This window comes from Ovis aries, chromosome 26, assembly GCF_016772045.2.
Source record: "Ovis aries strain OAR_USU_Benz2616 breed Rambouillet chromosome 26, ARS-UI_Ramb_v3.0, whole genome shotgun sequence".
NCBI classification, from domain to species: Eukaryota; Metazoa; Chordata; class Mammalia; order Artiodactyla; family Bovidae; genus Ovis; species Ovis aries.
This window is the reverse complement of record NC_056079.1, coordinates 1,203,909-1,225,189: the sequence shown is the minus strand read 5'-3', so window position 1 is coordinate 1,225,189 and position 21,281 is coordinate 1,203,909. Positions and strand designations below refer to the sequence as shown.

At 51.5% G+C, this 21,281-nt stretch overlaps 1 protein-coding gene across 1 annotated transcript in view; it reads right to left on the bottom strand.

Moving 5' to 3' along the window:
• The window catches only part of DLGAP2 (DLG associated protein 2), a 90,394-nt gene extending 75,448 nt beyond the window's left edge, over window positions 1–14,946 (bottom strand). Inside the window, exons 1-2 of the mRNA XM_060406971.1 lie at window positions 13,889–14,946; window positions 5,435–5,646 (exon numbers count right to left, since the gene is read on the bottom strand). Of these exons, the coding sequence (XP_060262954.1) occupies window positions 5,435–5,646; window positions 13,889–14,881 (1,205 nt within the window). The 5' untranslated portion in view covers window positions 14,882–14,946. The remainder of the gene's footprint in view (window positions 1–5,434; window positions 5,647–13,888) is intronic.
• Between the last annotated feature and the right edge of the window lie 6,335 nt (window positions 14,947–21,281).

Below are 21,281 nucleotides of genomic sequence, written 5' to 3'. Positions count from 1 at the left end.
TTTTTCTCCAGCTTTCTGTAAGATTTTCTCTTTACTCTCGGTTTCTGGTGGTGTGAATACGTGCGTATTTGCCAGGGTTTTGGTGGTTTGTTTGGGGTGCTTGTCTTTCTTGAGGTTTTCTCAATTCCTCAATCTGTGATTTGCCGTCTGTCGCTGTTTTCAGAACTCTTGGGCGTTACGTCTTCAAATGCTTACTCCATGGACCGTTCACCTTCTCTTTTTCTCCTGGGATTCAGTTCCTTGGACAATTTAATGTTTGCCCACAGCCCCTGAATGCTCTTTTCGGCCTTTATTTCCTGTATTTGTGTGTGTGTGGTGACCCCTGTGGACTATCTTCAAGTTCACTGACCAGCACGTGGTTGTGCCGCGTCTGCTGATGAGCTCAGCAACTAAACCTCTGCTTCTAACACCGTGGTTTTCACCTGCAGTGTGTCTGCCTCCCTCTTTCTTATACTTTCTCTCTCTGCCAATTTCCCTTTGGTGTCTTTGAGTACGCCACGTTTTCCCTCCGATCTTTTACGGCATTAATCCATTATTTTAAAGTTCCCTCTGATGGCTGTCATCAGTCAGCTCTAAATCTTCTCTCGGCTGCTCCGTCTCTTGAGAGTGGGTTTTACTTCCTTTTATTACATCTTTTAAGTTCCGATATTTCTGAATAGATGGCACGTTTGCATAAATGAAGGTCAACACCATATAAAGAGGCATATTGAGATGTCCTGCCCATCCCTGTCGTACCTACTCCCTCCTCACTCCTTAGATGTAAACATTTTTATTAGCTTCCCATTTATTCTTCTATTGTCTCTTTATGTAATATAATCTCACATGCGTTTTAGTCTTGTTTTCCCATTTCATCATATAAAGGTGGCAGCATCGGGTGTTCCCCGGTGGCTCAGTGGAGGAGTCCACCTGCCAAGGCAAGACACAGGCTCAGTCCCACAGGCCGCAAACAGGTGAGCCCGGGAGCTGCACCAGCTGAGCCCAGGGGCCACGGCTCCTGAAGCCCACACCCCTGGAGCCTGCGCTCCCCGACAAGAGAAGCCCGAGCACTGTGCCGAAGGGCAGCTGCTGCTCTCCACAGCTAGGAAAGAGTCCGTGCGGCAGCGAAGACACGGCAGCCAAAAAACACACGGAAAAATTTAAAAGAGAGAGAACCTGTAATTACAATAAACATAGAGAGATTCTCAGTCTCTCGTGTTTTTTAAAAAAGTGGCAGCTACATAATAATGTCCTGTACTTTGCTTTTTAAAGTTGATGTAATCTGGATTGCTCCACAATTGGCACACAGAAATGTTCCTCATTTTTATAGCTGCCTAATACTCTAGTATATTCTATTAATAATATTCTACTATTTCAATCCTTGCATATATCTACTGTTCAGTCAGTCCTATCATTGAGGACTCTGGGTTACTGTAACTTTTGCTATTACTGATGGTAACAATGAAGAGCATCTTACCTGTTGCTCTTACGGGTGAACCCACCTGTGGGACCAGATCCCTGCTGGCGGGCATGTGGACAGCTGACTGCTTCCTACAGCGATGCACATGAGCTAGTGAGCACCGCTGCCATTTCTGCACCTTTACGCTCAGAACTGGAGTTTAGATTCTTAGTTTTCAGTGGAATGCTGAAGCTCTCCTAGACTTTCACTGACGAGGTATGCGGACGTCTTCTCTGGCCTCTGCCCGATTATATGGCCACAGTGCTCATCTCTTCCTGACTGAATTGCAAGGTGTCTCTTGGTGTTAGGAATGTGAGCATATGTCACCTGTATCATGGGCCATTTCCCCAGGTTTTCATGATTGTCTTACTTTGGTGACAGTGCTTTTAGTTTGTTCATTTGTTTGTTGGCCTTTACCATGATATGTTCTTAGTTTTATGAATTAACATATGTCAATATTTTGTAGTTTCTCACTGTGGAATAAGGTTGGGATATGCCTTCTCCACTAAAGATTGTAAAATATTCACATATGCAGATTCATGTACATATATACGCATGTACACACACACACCTGTATATACACACGTATACATATACACACACCTGTACATACACCTGTATACACACATATGTACACTCACACGTATACATATACACACACCTGTACATACACCTGTATACACACATATGTACACTCACACGTATACATATACACACCTGTACATACACACGTATACATATACACACCTGTATATACACATGTAGACATATACACACCTGTACACACACGTATACATATACACACACCTGTACATACACATGTATACACACATATGTACACTCACATGTATACATATACACACACCTGTACATTCACATGTAGACATATACACACACCGTACATACACATGTCGACATATACACACACCTGCATATACACACGTATACATACACACACCTGTACATACACACGTATACATATACACACACCTGTACATACACATGTATACACACATATGTACACTCACATGTAGACATATACACACACCATACACACACGTCGACATATACACACACCTGCATACAGTCACACACGCCAACATGATTCTTATGTTTATATCTGTAACCCGCCTGAGTTTATCTTTACATATGAAGTAACTCATATGTAACATAAGGTCTCCTTTCTCTGCAAATTTAAAAATGCTACCTTCTTGACAGAATGACTCAGAGATGTTCAAAATTATTAGAGATTTGACTTCTCAATTCAACTTAGCAGAAAAAGACCCTAAAATTAAATTAGTTGGTCTACCTTTCATAATAATAAAAAGTGAACTCTCCAGATATCAATACATAAACTAATTTAAAACCTAGTAAATTGGATTCAATAGCATCTTGAAATTTACATTTCATTTAAAATAGCTTTCAGTGGCATCTGCCTGTGGGCAGGGTCTGACCCACAGAGAGACAGAGTTTGTCCTCGATCAATCAACACAACTCTTGAGAGTTCTGGGCAGTAAGACAAGTGTGACAAGTCTTTGCTTGTTTGTTTTTGCTTCATTTTTCTTTCCGGAGTGAAAAGACTTTCTGTCACCTTGCACTATTCACAGAACACTGCAAGGAGAGAGTGAGAATCCCTGCACGTGTAATAAGGAAGCACGGTCAGCTATTAATGGGAGGACTGGCTGCTTTCTTGGTGCAACAGCAGGGAGACAAGACACTGCTCAACAGAACCACTGTTCCCAGAGGTCAAGCAGCCTTCACAGAAGGGGGGTTACATTATGTGGCTCAAAAGGGCTGAAGACAGGTAGCCCCAGACCCTTGCAGGTCTCAGCCAGGCAGATCAAAGCAGGCTTGCTGGCCAAGTCCATCACACAGGAGAGTTTATGTGAGGCAGGAGGCGCGTAAAACTCCCAGGGGTCACCATGCCCATATGATAGTTTAGCCGTAAGAACATCAATCCATCCTCAATCCATCCAGTTAGAACTAAAGTATAATTACCAGGCTATTTCTGGCTATTTTATCTGCCTTCTTGAATACCATTATTAACATCAATAGAATTAACTGTGCATACCAAGAGGAGAATAAAAACCTGAAGGAGGTCAGCAGATGCTAATTCTTATGTTTATCACTTGAATCTTAATCTGTTCCCGCTGGTGAAGTTCTGTGGTGCTGGAGGGAAACACACCCGGGGAGCTGCTAAATCCCAGACTTTCTGCTCAGGGCCATGTTTTAAACCCACCTTCTCCTTTCTCACAGAAAGCATGTGGTCCCTGGCACGCGCTCCTGCTGTTCAGGTGAAGTACTTTCCCTGAATGTGGGATTGCAATAAGCATTTTCAATCAAACCCCTGGTCCCTTATGTGGCCAAGGCACCTCATCCCTTTGAGTCAGGGTTTTGTTCCATAACGTGGGCACAGTTTTAACCTCCCTGGGGAAAGAGCTGAGCTTTTGTGAGGTCATTTAAGATGAAATAAATGAAATTATATTGAAGCCTATAAAATCCCAAGATGTGCTAAGATCTGAACAGGCAATAACAATAACTCGATTGATGAACCTCCCAGTAACATATTTTCAAGAGAAATTTCATATCTGAATACAAGGAGCAACTTGCTATGGGAGTTTCGTGGACTTTGCGAATCCGTGGAGTCATCTTACAAGGCATGGCACTGTCTGGACACGGCACCACCCGCTCCGTGTCACGTATCCACCGCGGTGTCAGATTTGGGGGAGAAGAATAACCTGCACACGTATAAGGGGAACAGCACACGCCCTGGGAACAGCGTCGACCTGCCGCTTCACCCTCCTGTCGAACCTCCACACCAGAGAAGCCACAGCTCGTGGTGGAAAGAGCAGGTGCTTCTTCGCATGTGAATCCAGACTTCGCTGGAAGGATTGGAAACACACCACAGTCTGACAGCTAAGAACTGCAGTCGTGTTTTCATCATTCAAATGAATAGCCAAGTTCCTAGTTTCCTGTGTTTATATTTTGGAAATTAGTTAAATTTATCAGCAGTGTATCTTAGCACACACCCCTGTGTTCACTGCAGCACTAGCCACAATAGCCAAGACCTGGACTCATCCTGTCTGTCCACGCAGAGGTGAGTGGACAAAGACGATGCGGTACAGACATGCAATGGAACATTTCTCAGCCACAAAAAAAGAATGGAACGATGCCATTCGAGCAACACGGATGGACCTAGAGATTATCATCCTGTGTGAAGTAAGGCAGAAAGACAAAGACAAACGCCGTATGATATCACTTATATGTGGAATCTAAAACAGCCCAATGAACTTATCTATGAAACAGAAACAGACTTACAGACACAGAACAGACTTGTGGTTGCCAGGAGGGGTGGGGGTGGGGATGGACTGCAGATACAAACTACGACAGACAGGCTGGATAAACAAAGCACAGGAAACTATACCCAACATCCTGGGATAAACCCTAATGGAAAAGACTTTAAACAAAGAATGGATGTATGTGTGTAACTGAATCACTTTGCTTTACAGCATAGATTGGCACAATGTTGTAAATCAACTATATTTCAATTTAAAAAACCCCACAATGTATCTTTGGACAAATATATAAAGCATATTCTATGATATTTATAAAACGAATCCAGTTCCTGTTCTTACCTTGCAAAAACTCTGTTGCCTACATACGCGCCTGTAAAGTTACAGTAAACAGAAAACTCCCCACTGTGACTGTCTCACACACAGGAACTCCTGATAAATAGCTGCAATGATCTGAGAAGACACGGATGGGTCACTGGCTATGACCGGTGCTCAGATATTAACACTTGACTTAGAAATCACCCTAGTATATTTCCTTAATTACTACGCAGGACGTGTAACCAAAGGTCTGAAAGGTTTTTTAAAGAGGACTTTAAATTGATGGCCACTGAGTCCAATATTTTCAATCCTGGGCTTTTTCTGGGTTGACCGCTGGCTTGTGTGAGGAAAGCCCTGGGCTGGGGTGGGGGAGGTGTGGGGGGCTTACGTTTGGAGGTCTCCCAGTGGCCTCTGTCCGATGGATGTGAGCAGGGGCTCTGGCCGGAGGGCCAGCTTGGGGGACGTCTTGGGGCTGGAGTCCGAGTCCCCGCTGTCCTCATCGCCCATGGCTTTGATGTAGCTCCCGCTCCTCATCCTCCTGCAGGGGATCTCGTCGTCTCTGCCCCCTGTGGGGCGCCCTCCCCACTCGTCCTGGGGCACCTGGGGAGAGCACACAGGGCGTCAGGGCCCCAGCTGCCTCCTGGGGACGCGGCCCCCGAAGACACGGCTTGTCACCGGCACTCAGCACTGAACATCACACGCTTCTTCATGGTCCGTCACTCAGTTCCCAAAAGGACGGTCACATGTAATCATTGCTTTTCCTCCTGTTATAAAAGTGACAAACGTTATGGGAAAAGTGAGAAAATGTTAGAAAAGTAGAATGAGGAGAAAACATAGTTTTAGCACCTGGAAAAACCACTGCTAACACTTAGATTTATTTCCTTGCGGTGAGAAAGCAAGTGAACCTTGAGAAAACCGGACAAGGGAGGTCTCCAGTGTGGAGAGGAAGAAAAAGAGGAGAAGGCAGCCAGAGGAGGAGGCCCTGAGGCCTGTGAGAGCCGACATGGGGCGTGAGCCCAGGGCTGGTCGTGAACCCTGTGCGCTGGGGCCCTGTGCGCCGGGGCACGCCTGGACCTGAGTCCCGGCACTCAGACCGTGCGCTGTCAGCGGCGTGCCTGCAGGCTGCCCTGTGGGCAGGAAGGAGCAGACCCGCCCCCCAGGAAACCCGAGGTCCTCACAGAGCACACACATCACAGGGCGTCTCCACCAGGCGCGCCCAGGGCAGAGCGGTCCCTTCACGCTCCACCAGTTGTGATGCTGACAAAAACCGAAACCGCACCAGGCAGCGGCTGAGTGTAGAGGGCTGTGTGAGTCCACACGCGCCGGCACCATCGCACGGAGCTCCGTAGTCCAAAGACCCAGGGCACATGCTCTTCATGCTGGAGGAGGGAATCTCCCACCATGCTCTTCGTGGAGATGGGACGATGCAGTTCCGTGTTGACAGAGTCTTCGTAGGTGGGGCTTGTCCTATGGTTAATGTTTAGAGACTTAAGTACACTCTCACTGTGCTGTGCTTGGTCGTTCAGTCCTGTCTGACTCCTTGCAACGTCATGGACCCCCATGGAGCCTGCCAGGATCCTCTGTCCATGGGGATTCTCCGGGCAAGAATACTGGAGTGGGTTCATTGTAAAAGGAGTCTTGCCATCTTTCCACGTTTTAAAAAAATTTTTTTAAATTGAAGTTCAATTTATTTACAACCTTGTGTTAATTTCTGCTGTATAACAAAGTGATTCAGTTATATACACTGCTTTTCATATTCTTTTCCATGGTGGCTTATCACAGGGTATTGAATACAGTTCCCTGTGCTATCCAGTAGGACCTGCTGTTTACCCACCCTGTACACACTAGTTTACATCTGCTGACCCCAAACCCCTAGTCCTCCCCAGCCCTCCTGCCCGCCGCGGCAGTCTGTTTCCTGTGTCTGAGAGCATGTTCTGTAGATGTGTTCATTTGTCATCTCTCCAGCTTTGATGGGGCCGTTCATCACCGCCCCGGCCAGGGACAGGCACGGCTGGCTGCGAGGGCAGAGTCATCAGCTGAAAGCACCTTTTCTCCATCTTCCATCTTGCACACTGTAGCCCAGGGCAGGATGGATGCCCCTTCTGGGGCCCCCACTAACATGCAGGGAGCGGGCGCCCCTGAGTGAGGGTGAGCACATAGGTACCGAGCCCCCCAGGCCCCATGGTGATGCTCTGCGGATCCTCCCTGCAGCCTGGGTGTGGAACCAGCCCCCACCCTGGGCCAGGCTGGGTCCATGAAAGACTCAGAGACCCACCAGCCTCACGTGGAAGAGGAGGGGGCTTCACAGGACGGAGACTCTGGGTCCTCACAGGCTGACCCTCAGGGCGGTGCGGCCCAGGGACTCCCAGCCGCAGAGCAGGGCTTGGGGGCAGCATGTCCAAGCTCCTTACAGCCAGGTGCTGAGTGCCCATCTCCGACCCGGGGAGTGGTCCAGACAGGTGGGTGGGCACGAGACCACAGAGGGCAGCGCAGAGCTGCCAGAGACACCGCGGGAAGAAGGAGAAACGCCGGCAGCAAGCCACTGGGGAGCAGACACAGGTTACAGGAGTCGGGGCACTCGGGAGAAGAGATCAGGAGGGCGAAGTCTGGGCTTCTCCGGGCATCCAGGCTCTCACCTCTCTCCTCACGGGGGTCAGTTTCAGCAATCCCGACAAGCTGGAGGATGGACAAGGCTGTGGGACAGAGGCTGCCCCCCGCCTCATGCCCAGCAGTCATGCGGGCCCACACTTTATGCCACTAGTTGGAAAACTCGATCTGTGGGTGCCTCTGACCCAGCAATGTCCCCAGACAACAGGATTTGTGCTGGGGACTGTGAACTGATCATTAGTGTCAAAGGAGGGAACTGATAATATCTCATGGGGTGGCTGAGAATCTCTACTAAACCATGCCACGGATAATACGCACAAGAACTAGCGTTTAGCCAAGGAGGGATGTCCACGAGGGAGATCACTTTTTAGCCTGTGGACACCGTGTTTCTACACTGTAAAGGCAGGTGTGTGTGTGTGTGCACGCATGCTCAGTGGCGGCCGATGTCCTGAGACCACATGGGCTGTACCCACCAGGCTCCTCTGTCCATGGGGTTTCCCAGGCAAGAATGCTGGAGTGGGTTGCCATTTCCTTCTCCAGGGATCTTCCCGACCCAGGAACTGCACCGTGTCTCCTTTGCCTCCTGCATTGGCAGGGGGGTTCTTTACCGCTGAGCCACCGGGGCAGCCCTGGAAGACAGAGATGCTGTATTACGCACAGAAACATAGCCGGAAGGGTGTGCAGTGATCACTGGGAGACAGTAACGGTGGGCTTTTCAATGATTTTTCTTTATATTTATATTTTCTAAGTTTTCTACATGGACCATGTATATATTAATAACTATTGTAATAAAAAGTAAACTTATCTTTTTAATTTAAGAAGATTTAGTCCCAAATGAGAATACATTTCAGTAGAGGAGACAGGCATAAAATAAAGTGAATTATGGTTTAATTAGGGCAAAGAAGGAGGTGTGAGGGCAAACAGGGAAGGAGCCAGAGGAAGCTGTCAACAGAGAGGAGGTGGTCGGGGAAGGCTTCCTAGAGGTGAGGCTGGGGGCTCTAAGTCACTGGGACTCGAGCAGTAGGCAGCAGAGTCTCACAGAGGCTCCAGCTCCCCCCCCAGCGCCCCGGAGAGGGGCTCGGCTGTGGGGCAGACGCTCCAAGGAGGCTGGTGGGAGGTGCATGGGGAGGAGCCATGTGCCAGGGAAGACGCATCCCCACTGGCAGCTTATAGAATTTTTGTGAATCAAAAACATGCTTCTGTTAAAAGAAAAAAAAAAAAAGTAAAGATTTTTTTCCAGCAGCTTGTGAATTAACTAACAAATGAGATCAGCTTGTATATTTTTGTTTCTGATTGAAGCTGCCAATTTTGCAGTCTTTGACAGAAGAGATTTCAATACAGAAGGAGAGTAAACCAGAGTCGAGTAGTTGCAACGCTGATTGTGAAGCATATGTCTGCAGACTGTAAAAAGAACGGGGGAGTGACACCAAAATGCCACCGTGCCTCAGGAAAGAATGCTTTCTTCAGCACATTACAGGGTCACAAACCTTCAGTGGCCAGCGTGAGGGTGGCCAGGGTGGACCCCAAAACATCAAGTGCTTTCATGAAAGAATAAACTTTTCACGGTATCCACAACTTCCACAAATCCATGTGTAATCTTTGCTGCATATAGAGATAATTATAACTCTAATTTCCTGCTTGCTTAGAGCACTGAGTGACATTTACAATTTCTGAATAGGCATTTTCTTAAGGTTGAGGTGAGTGTAGATTTCAGTGTCTCCTGCTTATTGCTTGAAGAAGACTTCAGGCTGCAGATTAAAATGTTCTCTCTTCCTTTTAAGCAGCATGGCAAAGGTACAAGGGCTGGGGTTTTGTAATAATATTCTCTTCCAGGTGCTGAAACCAAGGAAGAAAATGCCATCAAACACTAGGTGTCCATGTGGGGACGTGTCTTCTCCATTCAGCCCACAATTTTCTCGTTTTGTTTTAAACGCATGCCAGGCACATTTGCCCTGGGAACGTAACAGAGCCAGACAGCTGGGTTTCCCAGTTCCAGGTTGTCACAGTGCAAGACCATGGGTCCGAGTGGGGCGCCCTCAAGGGCAGCCCGCACATCTGTCTGGGGCGGCTGTGATGCCACACACCGGGGGGACGTGGCCAGCACCCCGGGGCCAAGAAGCAGGACGCAACCCCACCCCCTGGAGGACCGGCTGCTGTCCTGTGCGACCCCACCCCCTGGAGGGCAAGCTCCCGTCCTGTGCAATCCTAGCATTTGCCTTCCCATCTACTACGACCCGAGCCTTGACTACAGCTCTTTTCTGTGTGTAAACCAAAGTGCTCTTGGTTTCCTTTGCGCGGTGTCACTGATGGAGGGACCTGTGGCGCGCTGCTCCACCTGGAGGGTCAGAGCAGCCTGCCGGCGGGCCTCTGAGACTCCCTCCTCAGGTCCAGATTAGAGGCAAGTCTTCACCCAGAAACAAGCTCCCGGATTCTCCACTTCCCTCTGGACACATCTGTCAGGGACCAGATGATCTTATATTAAGATTCATGTTCTTATTTTACAAGTGACCTTCCTTTTATTCCTCTGTTTTATTAGTGTTTGGAAGCTTTGTACACGGACACGAGCCTGTGCACTTGAGCCTTGAATGACGCGGGAGTTGGCGTGCCGCCCGTCCACGCAGCGAAAAGTCCGAGCGTAATGTGCAGTCAGCCTTCCATGTGTGGTTTAGAAAAACCATCCATCTTTACCAAACGGGCCTTTTCTGGTTTCTGCCTCAAGCACTTCAAAGGCCTCAGGCCTTGGGTGCTTCCGCACGGTCCGAAGTAAAGGCTGACTTCTGACCAAGAGCTGAGGGTGTGGGTCAGCTCTGAGGCCGACTCCTCCACACCCCTTCTGGAGTGACGCCACCTCTGTCCGGACTCCCCTATCCCAGCACACGGGGGCAGGGCCGATGGGAGTGATGAGTGTCCAGCACGGGGACTGACCCAGGAGGCTGCGACCGTTCACTGCATCACCGTCGGGTGCTGGTTTGGTCTCGGGCCTGTGACAGGCAGGCATTTGAGAAATGTTGCCGAAATAATTTCTTCATGGACGGATGTTGGGGTTTGAGCATTGCCAGCCGTGAGCCTGGTAAATCTCTCAGCCTCATTGATTGCGTGTGCATCAGACGCTGTGCTTAGATTCGAGAGAGTGTAAGAAGGGCCTTTGGGAAACCGTCAGTCACTACAGAAACGTGTGCTGTTGTGTGGGTGAGCATCCTACCTCATTCTCGTTCACCAGTTAAGAACGACAGGGCCTGCGTGTGACTGAATGCACGCAGTGGGAAGCCACAGAGGAGCTGACTCGTGGGCTGGCATGCCCGCCGCGCTCGGCACAGAACCCACTGTGTGAGCGACACTGGGAAAGACAGTGTCGTAGGCTGTATTTCTGTGTGCACTCGAGCTGGCGGCCAGGGGACCTCACCAGCTTCATGAGTGACCCGGGGGCAGGCTGCTCACGACCCACAGCATTTGGAGCCCTTTCCCGTGAAGGATGGTGGGGTGGGCTGGGTGCCTGGGGCTGGGACGCACAGACCTTGGTAGGGGCTGGGTGTTTGAGGCAAGGCTGAAATGCCCTTCCAGCCTAGGGGAGCCTCCATGCTCACAGTGACCCTCAGGCTCCATGTCCTCCTGCTCCTCTCCTCCAACAGCTCCCGGAATGTTGGGCCAGGAGCTCTTCCCCCAGCAGGTCCCAGACAAGACACTGCAGCACGGTCAACACACACAAGGGGGGAGACCCTGGTCACCGGAGGGACCCCGTGGCGGGCAGAAACAACAGAGACAGGAAGGAGGGACAGAAAGTGAAGGAGGCGGGGGTAGAGGCCAGGGCCCAGGATGGGAGAAGGGGACCAGAGCTGGTGCTGGTCCCAGGCTGCGTGATGCTGGAGGGGCCAAGGCCCACGTTCCCAGTGTGCTCCCGGTGTGCTCCCGGTACGTTCCCGGTGTGTTCCTAGTGTGCTCCCAGTGTGCTCCCAGTACGTTCCCGGTGTGTTCCCAGTGTGCTCCTGGTATGCTCCCAGTGTGCTCCAGGTGTGTTCCCGGTGTGTTCCCAGTGTGCTCCCAGATGTTCCCGGTGTGCTACCAGTGTTCCCGGTGTGCTCCCAGTGTGCTCCCAGTGTGCTCCCGGTATGTTCCCAGTGTGCTCCAGGTGTGCTCCCGGTGTGCTCCCAGTGTGCTCCCGGTGTTCCCAGTGTGCTCCCAGTACGTTCCCAGTGTGCTCCTGGTATGTTCCCAGTGTGCTCCAGGTGTGTTCCTGGTGTGCTCCCAGGACGTTCCCGGTGTGTTCCCAGTGTGCTCCCAGTGTGCTCCAGGTGTGACAGAGGCAGTTGCCCCCATCTGTCCTCCCACCAGAGTCAGGCAGCCATTGTCCACCTTGTGTCCCTGGAACTCAGGGCAGGGCGTGACAGGGGCCATCTGCTCCTGAGCTGACCACCTGCATGTCACCCACCCGGTCAGTGTGACATTCATTAAAATTCTGACCTTAGATGCTGTGTCTGCCGATGGAGGAAACACCAAAACAAGCTCTTTCAAAGAATAAAACGGATCAGAATTTTCTTTTAATTCTGTTGTCTGCTTTGACCTACTTAAAAACATAAAAAGAACTTCCTCTAACGTTAACTATGTATTCTGTACAAACCAAAGGTGAAAATAAAATACAGAACTTTTGCTTACCTCCAAATTTCTCTAGCTTCTGGTGGAGAAAGCAAAAAGAGCCTACGAGCATTTATTTCTCCCCTCTGTTCTTTTAAATCTTACTACAGCGGCAGCTACAGACAAACTCTCCCACTCCCCTGCCTCTGATCTGGCTGGGGAGGATTCCCAGGAAGTGCAGTGCAGTCAGCAGGGAGCCTGTGGGCGGGCTGGGGCTCCAGCAGCCTGGGGCGGGGTGGGGCCTGGGGCGCTCCAGGTCTCACATCTCCCGTGTTTATCACAGTCCTTTACAGACGTTCAAGCAAAAACTTCCTGTTTATGCATTAGTAAGGACTTCCCTGGTGGCTCAGCGGTAAAGAAACTGCCTGCAACGTGGGAGATGTGGGTTCGATCCCTGGGTTGAGAAGATCCCCTAGAGGAGGGCATGGCAACCCATTCCAGTATCCTTGTCTGAAGAATTCCAAGGAGAGAGGAACCTGGTGGGGTCCATGGGGATGCAGAGAGTTGGACACAACTGAGAGACATTTAGCAAATAACTACAAGTAAAATTTAAGTCTTAAATATTAACATTTTAATTAATATCAATCAAATATTACTATTTTAATATAAAATAATAATAAGCAATATTCTTTAAATATTAAATATTCTGTCTCTTTGAATAAATCTTCCTATGAAAGCAATCTGATGAGCAGATTTTCGTTTTAAACCAGATCCACTGGGTCATGGACCGTGCTCCAGGTGGCAGTTGGAATTGCTAACGCCATCCCAATTTGAAGCCACCTGATGCCTGAGAAGAATCACGGTCTCTTATCTGCCTGATAACTGACTTCCTGACGACTCAGCCAGCAATCAGACGCTGGCGATCAGACGGTTACTCAGGGTTCCAAGAGAACCTCTCCAATCCCGTGCACAGCCTGCATCACCCATCGAAGGGCGGATTCGAATGCAAATTACATGTGCCCTGAAGGAAACTTCAGGTTTCAGAGCTTTGCTAACAGTGCTGTTAGCTGAGAAAAGTAACTGCAGAGGCCTCTTGAAAAAAGAGGGGACCTCTTGGCTCTGGGCTCCCCTCTCATTTGGGCACATGTGGTTAGCCAAGAGGACAGGAAGAGCCCCAAGCAGAGAATTCCGATGTCAGCGCGTCCATGCCCGCCCGTGCCTGTTGTTTCACCCACACAGGAACCAGGCTCCCTGACGTATCCAAGGTTTAAAGCTGCCTGCGTGGGGAAAGCTGGTGAGCTCGTGCAAACTCATTCCTGGGCCCCACTGGCCACTTTCAGATGGGGAAATGTTGCTGTGGGCACACACCTTGTGGCTGTCACTGGATCCTGTAGCCTCAGAGGCTCCGGGGACTGGCCCGCCACACTCCAGGTCCTCCCGGGACACTCCCACCAGTAGCCTGCAGAGTCGGGATGACCCCCTCACCTGCAGAGTCTGGACGCCCCCTCACCCGCAGAGTCTGGACGCCCCCCTCACCTGCAGAGCCCAGATGCCCCCCTCACCGGCAGAGCCAGTAGGCCCCACTCACCTGCAGAGCCCGGACGCCCCCCTGACCTGCAGAGCCCAGACGCCCCCTTCTCCTGCAGAACCAGGACCCAGCCCTCACCTGCAGGTAGTGGCAGGGCCGCAGTGGTGGCTTCAGCTCCGGGGGCCCTGGGGGCTTGTCCAGGTGCAGGGAGCTCTTGCGGTAGGCCTCCTTGGCCTGGCTCACGGTGAGCGTGGACCAGGAGCTGCGCTTCATGTACTTGGCATCAGGCGTCAGAGCCAGGCCCTCGCAGGCCGAGCACTTGACATCATTGTTGCTCTTGGAGGTTCTCAGCGAGAGGTCCCCGAAGGGGCCGGGAAGCGCGTCGGGGTAGCAGCGGGCCACGGGCTCTGCGTGGGGCCGGCCGAGCGCGCTGGAGGCGCGGCAGGTGCTGTCACTGTCCAGGTTGTCATCTGAGCCCCACCAGCTGCCCGGGCCCCCACGCGGCCGGCCCTCCACCTTGCGCTCGCGGCTTTTGCTCCGCCGGCCGTGCTTGGCGTGGTGGCCGTGCGCGTGCTCGTCCGCCCTGCCGTCGGCTCTGGTGCCGTTGACGTGGCCCTTGGATGAGCCCTCCAGGGAGTGGGACTTGGTGAAGAGCTTCTGCACCGAGTGCACCAGGTGCCGGATGCGGCCGGGGCTCTCGCTGCGCTGCTCGGCGGCCGCGGAGGCGCGCTGGTACTGCAGCGTGTGGAAGCCGTCCCGGTGCAGCGGCAGCTGCTTCTCGAACTGGTCCAGCAGGTTGGCTGGGATGCGGTTGGTCTTGGCCCCCCCGTGGGCCACGGCGCAGTCGTCCCTGCTGTCGTAGTGGGAGCTGTAGTGCATGCGGGGGAAGGTGCTGCTGGACACGTGGTCACCCAGCACCACAGGCAGCATCACGCAGTCGGAGTGGATGGAGGTCCGCGGGGAGCAGCGGTGGCGCTCCAGCGGGCAGCTGTCGGCAGGGCTGAGCAGGTAGGGCGGCCGCGCCTCGGGGCCATGGTGCAGGTGGCCCAGCTCGCAGTCCTCGGGGGGCGTCAGGCCGCACGTGTGGCCGGAGCACAGCGGCGGGTTCCGACTCCCAGACAAGCCCTTCATAGTCCTTGGTGCGGGGGAGTACCTCTCTTCATTGAAGTGCGGAGTTGGGGACCATGAATACTGCTGGTCTGTCGAGAGAACACAGAAGCTGGGTCAGACGTGGAGCGACTCCGAGGGAAAGCCTGTGTGGACACCCCCGTCCACACGGGGACTGTTTTATCCCGGGACCACTCCGGATATGGACACTCAACTGAATGGCCATTTCTTCACACCACATGGACGGCTCCAAAGTCCAGGAGTATGAAGAAGAGTAACCACTGTTCCCCAGCCTGGTTCTGCAACTACAAATACTGATATATGTCTGAAATGGTCATCAGGTCTTGACAGTAAGATTTGGTGGTGTTAAGCAAACAGTCTGGGGGAAAAGAGTTACACTGACTAGACTTGAGTGCTGTAGTTCAGTTTAGGAAGTTTGAGGAATAGCACCTGCTACTTAAGCAGACAGCTGGTGGGCTGATGTGCCACACGGAGGGTTGGCCGTGAGCTGCGTAAAGCCATGCACTGGCCGTGCAGGCAAGAGGCAGAGGCGACTTTCTCAAGGCCACCGTCCAAGTCAATATGAGGATGAAGTCATGATGCCCTGATTTCCTGTTTCACACTGTTGATTTTGAGCTATACGATTCTACTCAGAAAAAAAGGCTTCATTTTGTGAGTGGTGCTACTGTACGGAGACCCTCGAACCCCCAGAGCTGACCTCTGCAGGATGCCAAGTTTGCCAGGGGGAAGGCCACTCAGTCCACTGGTTGGAACTGGGCCTGTGGACACGACTAGTTAGGTTCTGCCCCCACTGGTGCAGGACTCTAGGTGGGCTTCCGTGTCCTCAACAGTGGAGGTCCAGGAGGAGGGTACGCACATGGCTACTCTAGCTACGTTACCGTGACTGTGGTTGTCACCATTTCAGCTCTCCTGGGTCAGCATTTATGAAGTCCAGGGTGTACTGGGCTCCCGGCTTTGCCCCTCGCTCTTCCTCTACTTCCTGCTGTCCTAGCGCTTCTGCTTCTGTTGCTCCCAGCTGGCCATCAAAGGGGTGCAGGAGGTACAGACCCCAACACAGCACACTACATGCATACGTGACGTGTACACATAGCGCATGCACCCACACAGAATGTGTACACATTGTACACGGTATGCATATCATATATACAGTAAATACAGACTCTATAGTGTATGTGAGCTGTGCTTAGTCGCTCAGTCGTGTCCAACTCCTTGCAACCCCATTGACTGCAACCCTCCAGGCTCCTCTGTCCATTGGGATTCTCCAGGCAAGAATACTAGAGTGGATTGCCATGCCCTCCTCCAGGGAAACTTCCTGACCCAGGGATCAAACCCAGGCAGGTCTCCCACATTGCAAATGGATTCTTTACCATCTGAGCCACCACGGAAGCCCATTATAGTATATTATATATATGTATGTATATAGCTTCCTCAGTGGCTCAGCAGGTAAAGAAATCTGCCTACAATGCAGGAGACACAGGTGACGCGGGTCTGATCCCTGGGTTGGGAAGATCCCCTGGAGGGCATGGCAACCCACTCCAGCATTGCCTGAAAAATTCAATGGACAGAGGAGCCTGGAGAGCTATCGTCCAATGGGTCACAATAGTACACAGTATGCATATATGACATATAATGTAATACAGACAGAAAATACAGACCCTAATATGTACAGCATGCTGCAGTCCATAGCATCATGGAGAGCTGGACGTAACTGAGTAACTGAACAACAATTACAAATGTGTACAGGAAACCAATTCTATTACAGTATATAATATACACAAGTTCATTGGAAGGACTGATGTTGAAGCTGAAACTTCAGTACTTTGGCCACCTGATGCGTAGAGCTGACTCATCTGAAAAGACCCTGATGCTGGGAAAGATTGAGGGCAGGAGGAGTTTAGTTCAGTCGCTCAGTCGTGTCCGACTCTCTGTGACCCCATGAACCGCAGCACGCCAGGCCTCCCTGTCCATCACCAACTCCCAGAGTTCACTCAGACTCATGTCCATTGAGTCGGTGATGCCATCCAGCCATCTCATCCTCTGTCATCCCCTTCTCCTCCTGCCCCCAATCCCTCCCAGCATCAGGGTCTTTTCAGATGAATCAGCTCTTTGCATCAGGTGGCCAAAGTATTGGAGTTTCAGCTTCAACATCAGTCCTTCCAATGAACACCCAGGACTGATCTCCTTTAGGATGGACTGGTTGGATCTCCTTGCAGTCCAAGGGACTGTCAAGAGTCTTCTCCAACACCACAGTTCAAAAGCATCAATTCTTTGGCGCTCAGCTTTCTTTATCGTCCAACTCTCACATCCATAAATGACCACTGGAAAACCATAGCCTTGACTAGAGGGACCTTTGTTGACAAAGTAATGTCTCTGCTTTTTGTAATATGCTGTCTAGGTTGGTCATAATTTTCCTTCAAAGGAGTAAGCGTCTTTTAATTTCATGGCTGCAATCACCATCTGTAGTGATTTTGGAGCCCAGAAAAATAAAGTCAGCCACTGTTTCCACTGTTTCCCCATCTATTTGCCATGAAGTGATGGGACCGGATGCCATGATCTTAGTTTTCTGAATGTTGAGCTTTAAGCCAATTTTTTCACTTTCTTCTTTCACTTTCATCAAAAGGCTCTTTACACAAGTAGTATGTATAGGTAATCCATATATTCATTTATCATATGCAGAAAATAAGGCTCTATTACAGTATACAATATGTACGTATAATATAAATATGCATACACAGGAATAGATTCTATGGTCATGTATAATATGTACACATAACTGTATATGTAATACATATATGTAATATGCACATACAGTATACAGCATGCATATATATGGGGCTTCCCTGTGGCTCAGTGGTAAAGAATTCACCTGCAGTGCAGGAGACGTGGGTTTGACTCTGGGTTGGGAAGATCCCCTGGAGAAGGGTATGCGACCCACTCCAGTATTCTTGCCTGGAGGATTCCATGGACAGAGGAACCTGGCCGGCTACAGACCATGGGGTTGCAGAGTCAGACATGACCGAGCAACTCACATGCATATAATAGTAGGGAACAGATTCTATTACCATGTACAATGGACACATAACATGTATATGTAAGGCATACATTCATATATAAGACACATGTACGGTATCTAGTAAGGATACAGTACACACAGGGAGTAGATCCTGTTAGACACGCGTACGGTATCTAGTAAGGATACAGTACACACGGGGAGTAGATCCTGTTGGAGCGTACAATGTACACACACGACAAGCATCTGTGATGCATACACCCCTACGCAATATGTACATGCAGGGAACACAGATGGGGTGGCAGGCCCCGTGAGGCCACTGGCCGGCCCCAGCCCATGCCAGGTGCAGCAGAGGCTCCGAGCCCTGAGGAGAGCGGGGGAGCCCGGCGCCCCGCACTGCTGGCTTGTCTCAGCCTCCGGGAGCATCCTGCACTGTGTCACACCGGCGGCCGCTCTCGCGGGTCCTCTCCACGCCCCGCCCCCCCGGCTGTGACACTTCCCCCAGGACTTCTTCTCTGAGACCCGGCGTCAGCACCACCCGCCTCGGCTCAGACGAGCCTGGGACCCCCGTGTGCTTGTCCAGATGGGGACAAGAAGGCACCCTGTCAGCGCCAAGGGCCTCACCCTCTCAGGAAGGAAGCTGGCTGGGGTCCAGCACCCTTTCCAGGGCCGGGGGCCCTGTCCCCCTCCACCAAGAGCGTCCCGCTTTCTTCACTCACAGACCTGCCCTGGCGCCACCTCGTAAGGCGAGGACCCGCGCTCCCAGAGCCACCCACCCTGGCCCCAAAGGTGCCCCCCTGGGCCACCGAGGGAAATGGGGAAGAAAGCAGACAGACACGAGGTGTCTCCCCGATGGCCACTGACCCCGTTCTCTCGATGACCCTGCAGGAGAGGCATCGCCAGCTGCCAGGCACCGGACCAACGATGCCTGTGGAAATGGGGCGGGACCCTGCAGGCCTGGCACACAGGCCCCACCAAGTCCCCCGTTCTCAGCTTGGAGAAAAGGCTTTAGTCCCCCAGGCTTCCCCGAGGCTCAAAGAGCAGAGTCAGCAGTTACTAGCTGGGGAAGTCAGGGAACTGCAGAGAAAGGAAAACATCCTGAAGAAACGAGACGAGAGATTCAATACCAGCGCAGCAGTAACCCAGTGTCCTGGTTGCTCCTCAGGGATGGATGTGCCATCGGACACATATCTTGGGGCTGTTTTGCAGAAAACAAGACCCCTGCCTGGGTGGAGGGTGGTGACTACATGCTCACACCCCAGACCAGCTGGAGGTTGAGGTCTGAGGCTCCTGGAGTGTCACCCCTCACGTCCAGGCCGTGGTCTGTGAGTGTGCCCTCAAGCCCAGGCTGGCCAGGAGCAGGGATCTGAGACGCCGTGGTATTGACTGGGGCCTCCCCGTCAGTAACCTGTCTGCTCCTGAGTCTAGGAGCAGGGATCTGAGACAGTATTGTCTCAGCTGGGGCCTCCTCATCAGTAACCTGTCTGCTCCTGACTCCAGGAACAGGGATCTGAGATGCCGTGGTCTTGGCTGGGGCCTCCCGTCAGTAACCTGTCTGCTCCTGAGTCTAGGAGCAGGGATCTGAGACGTCATTGTCTTGGCTGGGGCCTCCTCGTCAGTAACCTGTCTACTCCTGACTCCAGGAACAGGGGTCTGAGACGCCGTGGTCTCGGCTGGCGCCTCCCGTCAGTAACCTGTCTGCTCCTGACTCCAGGAACAGGGATCTGAGACTCCGTGATCTCAGCTGAAGCCTCCCATCAGTAACCTGTCTACTCCTGACTCCAGGAACAGGGATCTGAGACTCCGTGATCTCGGCTGGAGCCTCCCGTCAGTAACCTGTCTGCTGCTGACTCCAGGAACAGGGATCTGAGACATCATTGTCTTGGCTGGGGCCTCCTCGTCAGTAACCTGTCTACTCCTGACTCCAGGAACAGGGGTCTGAGACGCCGTGGTCTCGGCTGGTGCCTCCCGTCAGTAACCTGTCTGCTCCTGAGTCCAGGAACAGGGATCTGAGACTCCGTGATCTCGGCTGAAGCCTCCCGTCAGTAACCTGTCTGCTCCTGAGTCCAGGAACAGGGATCTGAGACTCCGTGATCTCGGCTGAAGCCTCCTGTCAGTAACCTGTCTACTCCTGACTCCAGGAACAGGGATCTGAGACTCCGTGATCTCGGCTGAAGCCTCCCGTCAGTAACCTGTCTCTGCTGACTCGGCCTCTCCACATGCTCGGCCTCACTGAGCGTCTGGCACTACCACGCTGGCCAACACCAGTGTGGGCTCCAGGGCCCTGTCCCAGGCTCCACGGCTGCCACCTGTCAGGCTGGTCCAGACTAGGGGACAAGCGATAAGAGAGGACTCAGCTTCCCTGATCCCAGGAACTTGGGGGCGAGACGTCTACCAGGGAGTGCCTGCTGGCAGGAGAGAAAGCAGAAGTTTCTCGGGGACGCCGGGGTTGGGGCGAGGCTGGGCGCGGTCTCCTGGGGGCAGCATGGGGTATCCCCTGTGTGTTCACAGCACAGGGTCTGCGATTCCGGGCCTGGGGGCCCTTCACCCCCTGGCACAGCCTCGCTCCGTCCAGTGTGAGCTGCACCATGGCCTCGGGGGTGCAGCCATCCCATAAGAGCTACGGCAGCGCCTGCCCATCTCAACAGCCAAACTGTAACTGGAGAAGAAATATTAGGAAGGGATATTTCAGGTTCCATTACATTTTAACACAAAGCAAGTTTTCAAAGGAAATTCAGGGTTCAGCTAGTAAACAGCATGACCATGTTCTGTAATCTAGACTGTACAGCAGCCTACGTTGTCATCCTATTATTGCCTGCTTTATTTTTCCATTAACATGTAATTTAATACAGTTCTAAAGTTGCTCCATGCTAAAGAGCCAACCCATTATTGCTCCACACACGCATCACGTTTCCGCTTAATGTTCAGCCTGCAAGCGACGCTATGGCTGTGGCTTCATAAATGAACAGCATCAAAGAGAAAAGTTTAGCTGAAATGAATTAAATTTGATTTTGCCACATGTTGATAACACTGTCATTTCCCCTGAGTTCAGGGACTGAATTTCCTGGCGTACGTGTGGAAACTTACACCTTACCTCTCAAAAATGAAGCAGTAACAACACACAGGGTAATAACCCACCGTAAATAATATCCGAATGGAAACAGGTGATGAGGACTTAGAATGTAGGTTTGTTTTTTTTAATAAGTCTGCATAACATATAATAAATACTGAGGGGCTGGTAATTTCTCTTTGTGAAAGTAAGGTAACAAAATGTGGAAGCATCTTGGTTTCCTTATCTCCAGCTATTCACTGAACACTTTTTTGTTATTAACCAAAAGAAAATAGCAATTACCATCATTCTGCATTAACTATCTCCCCAAATTCACATGAGGA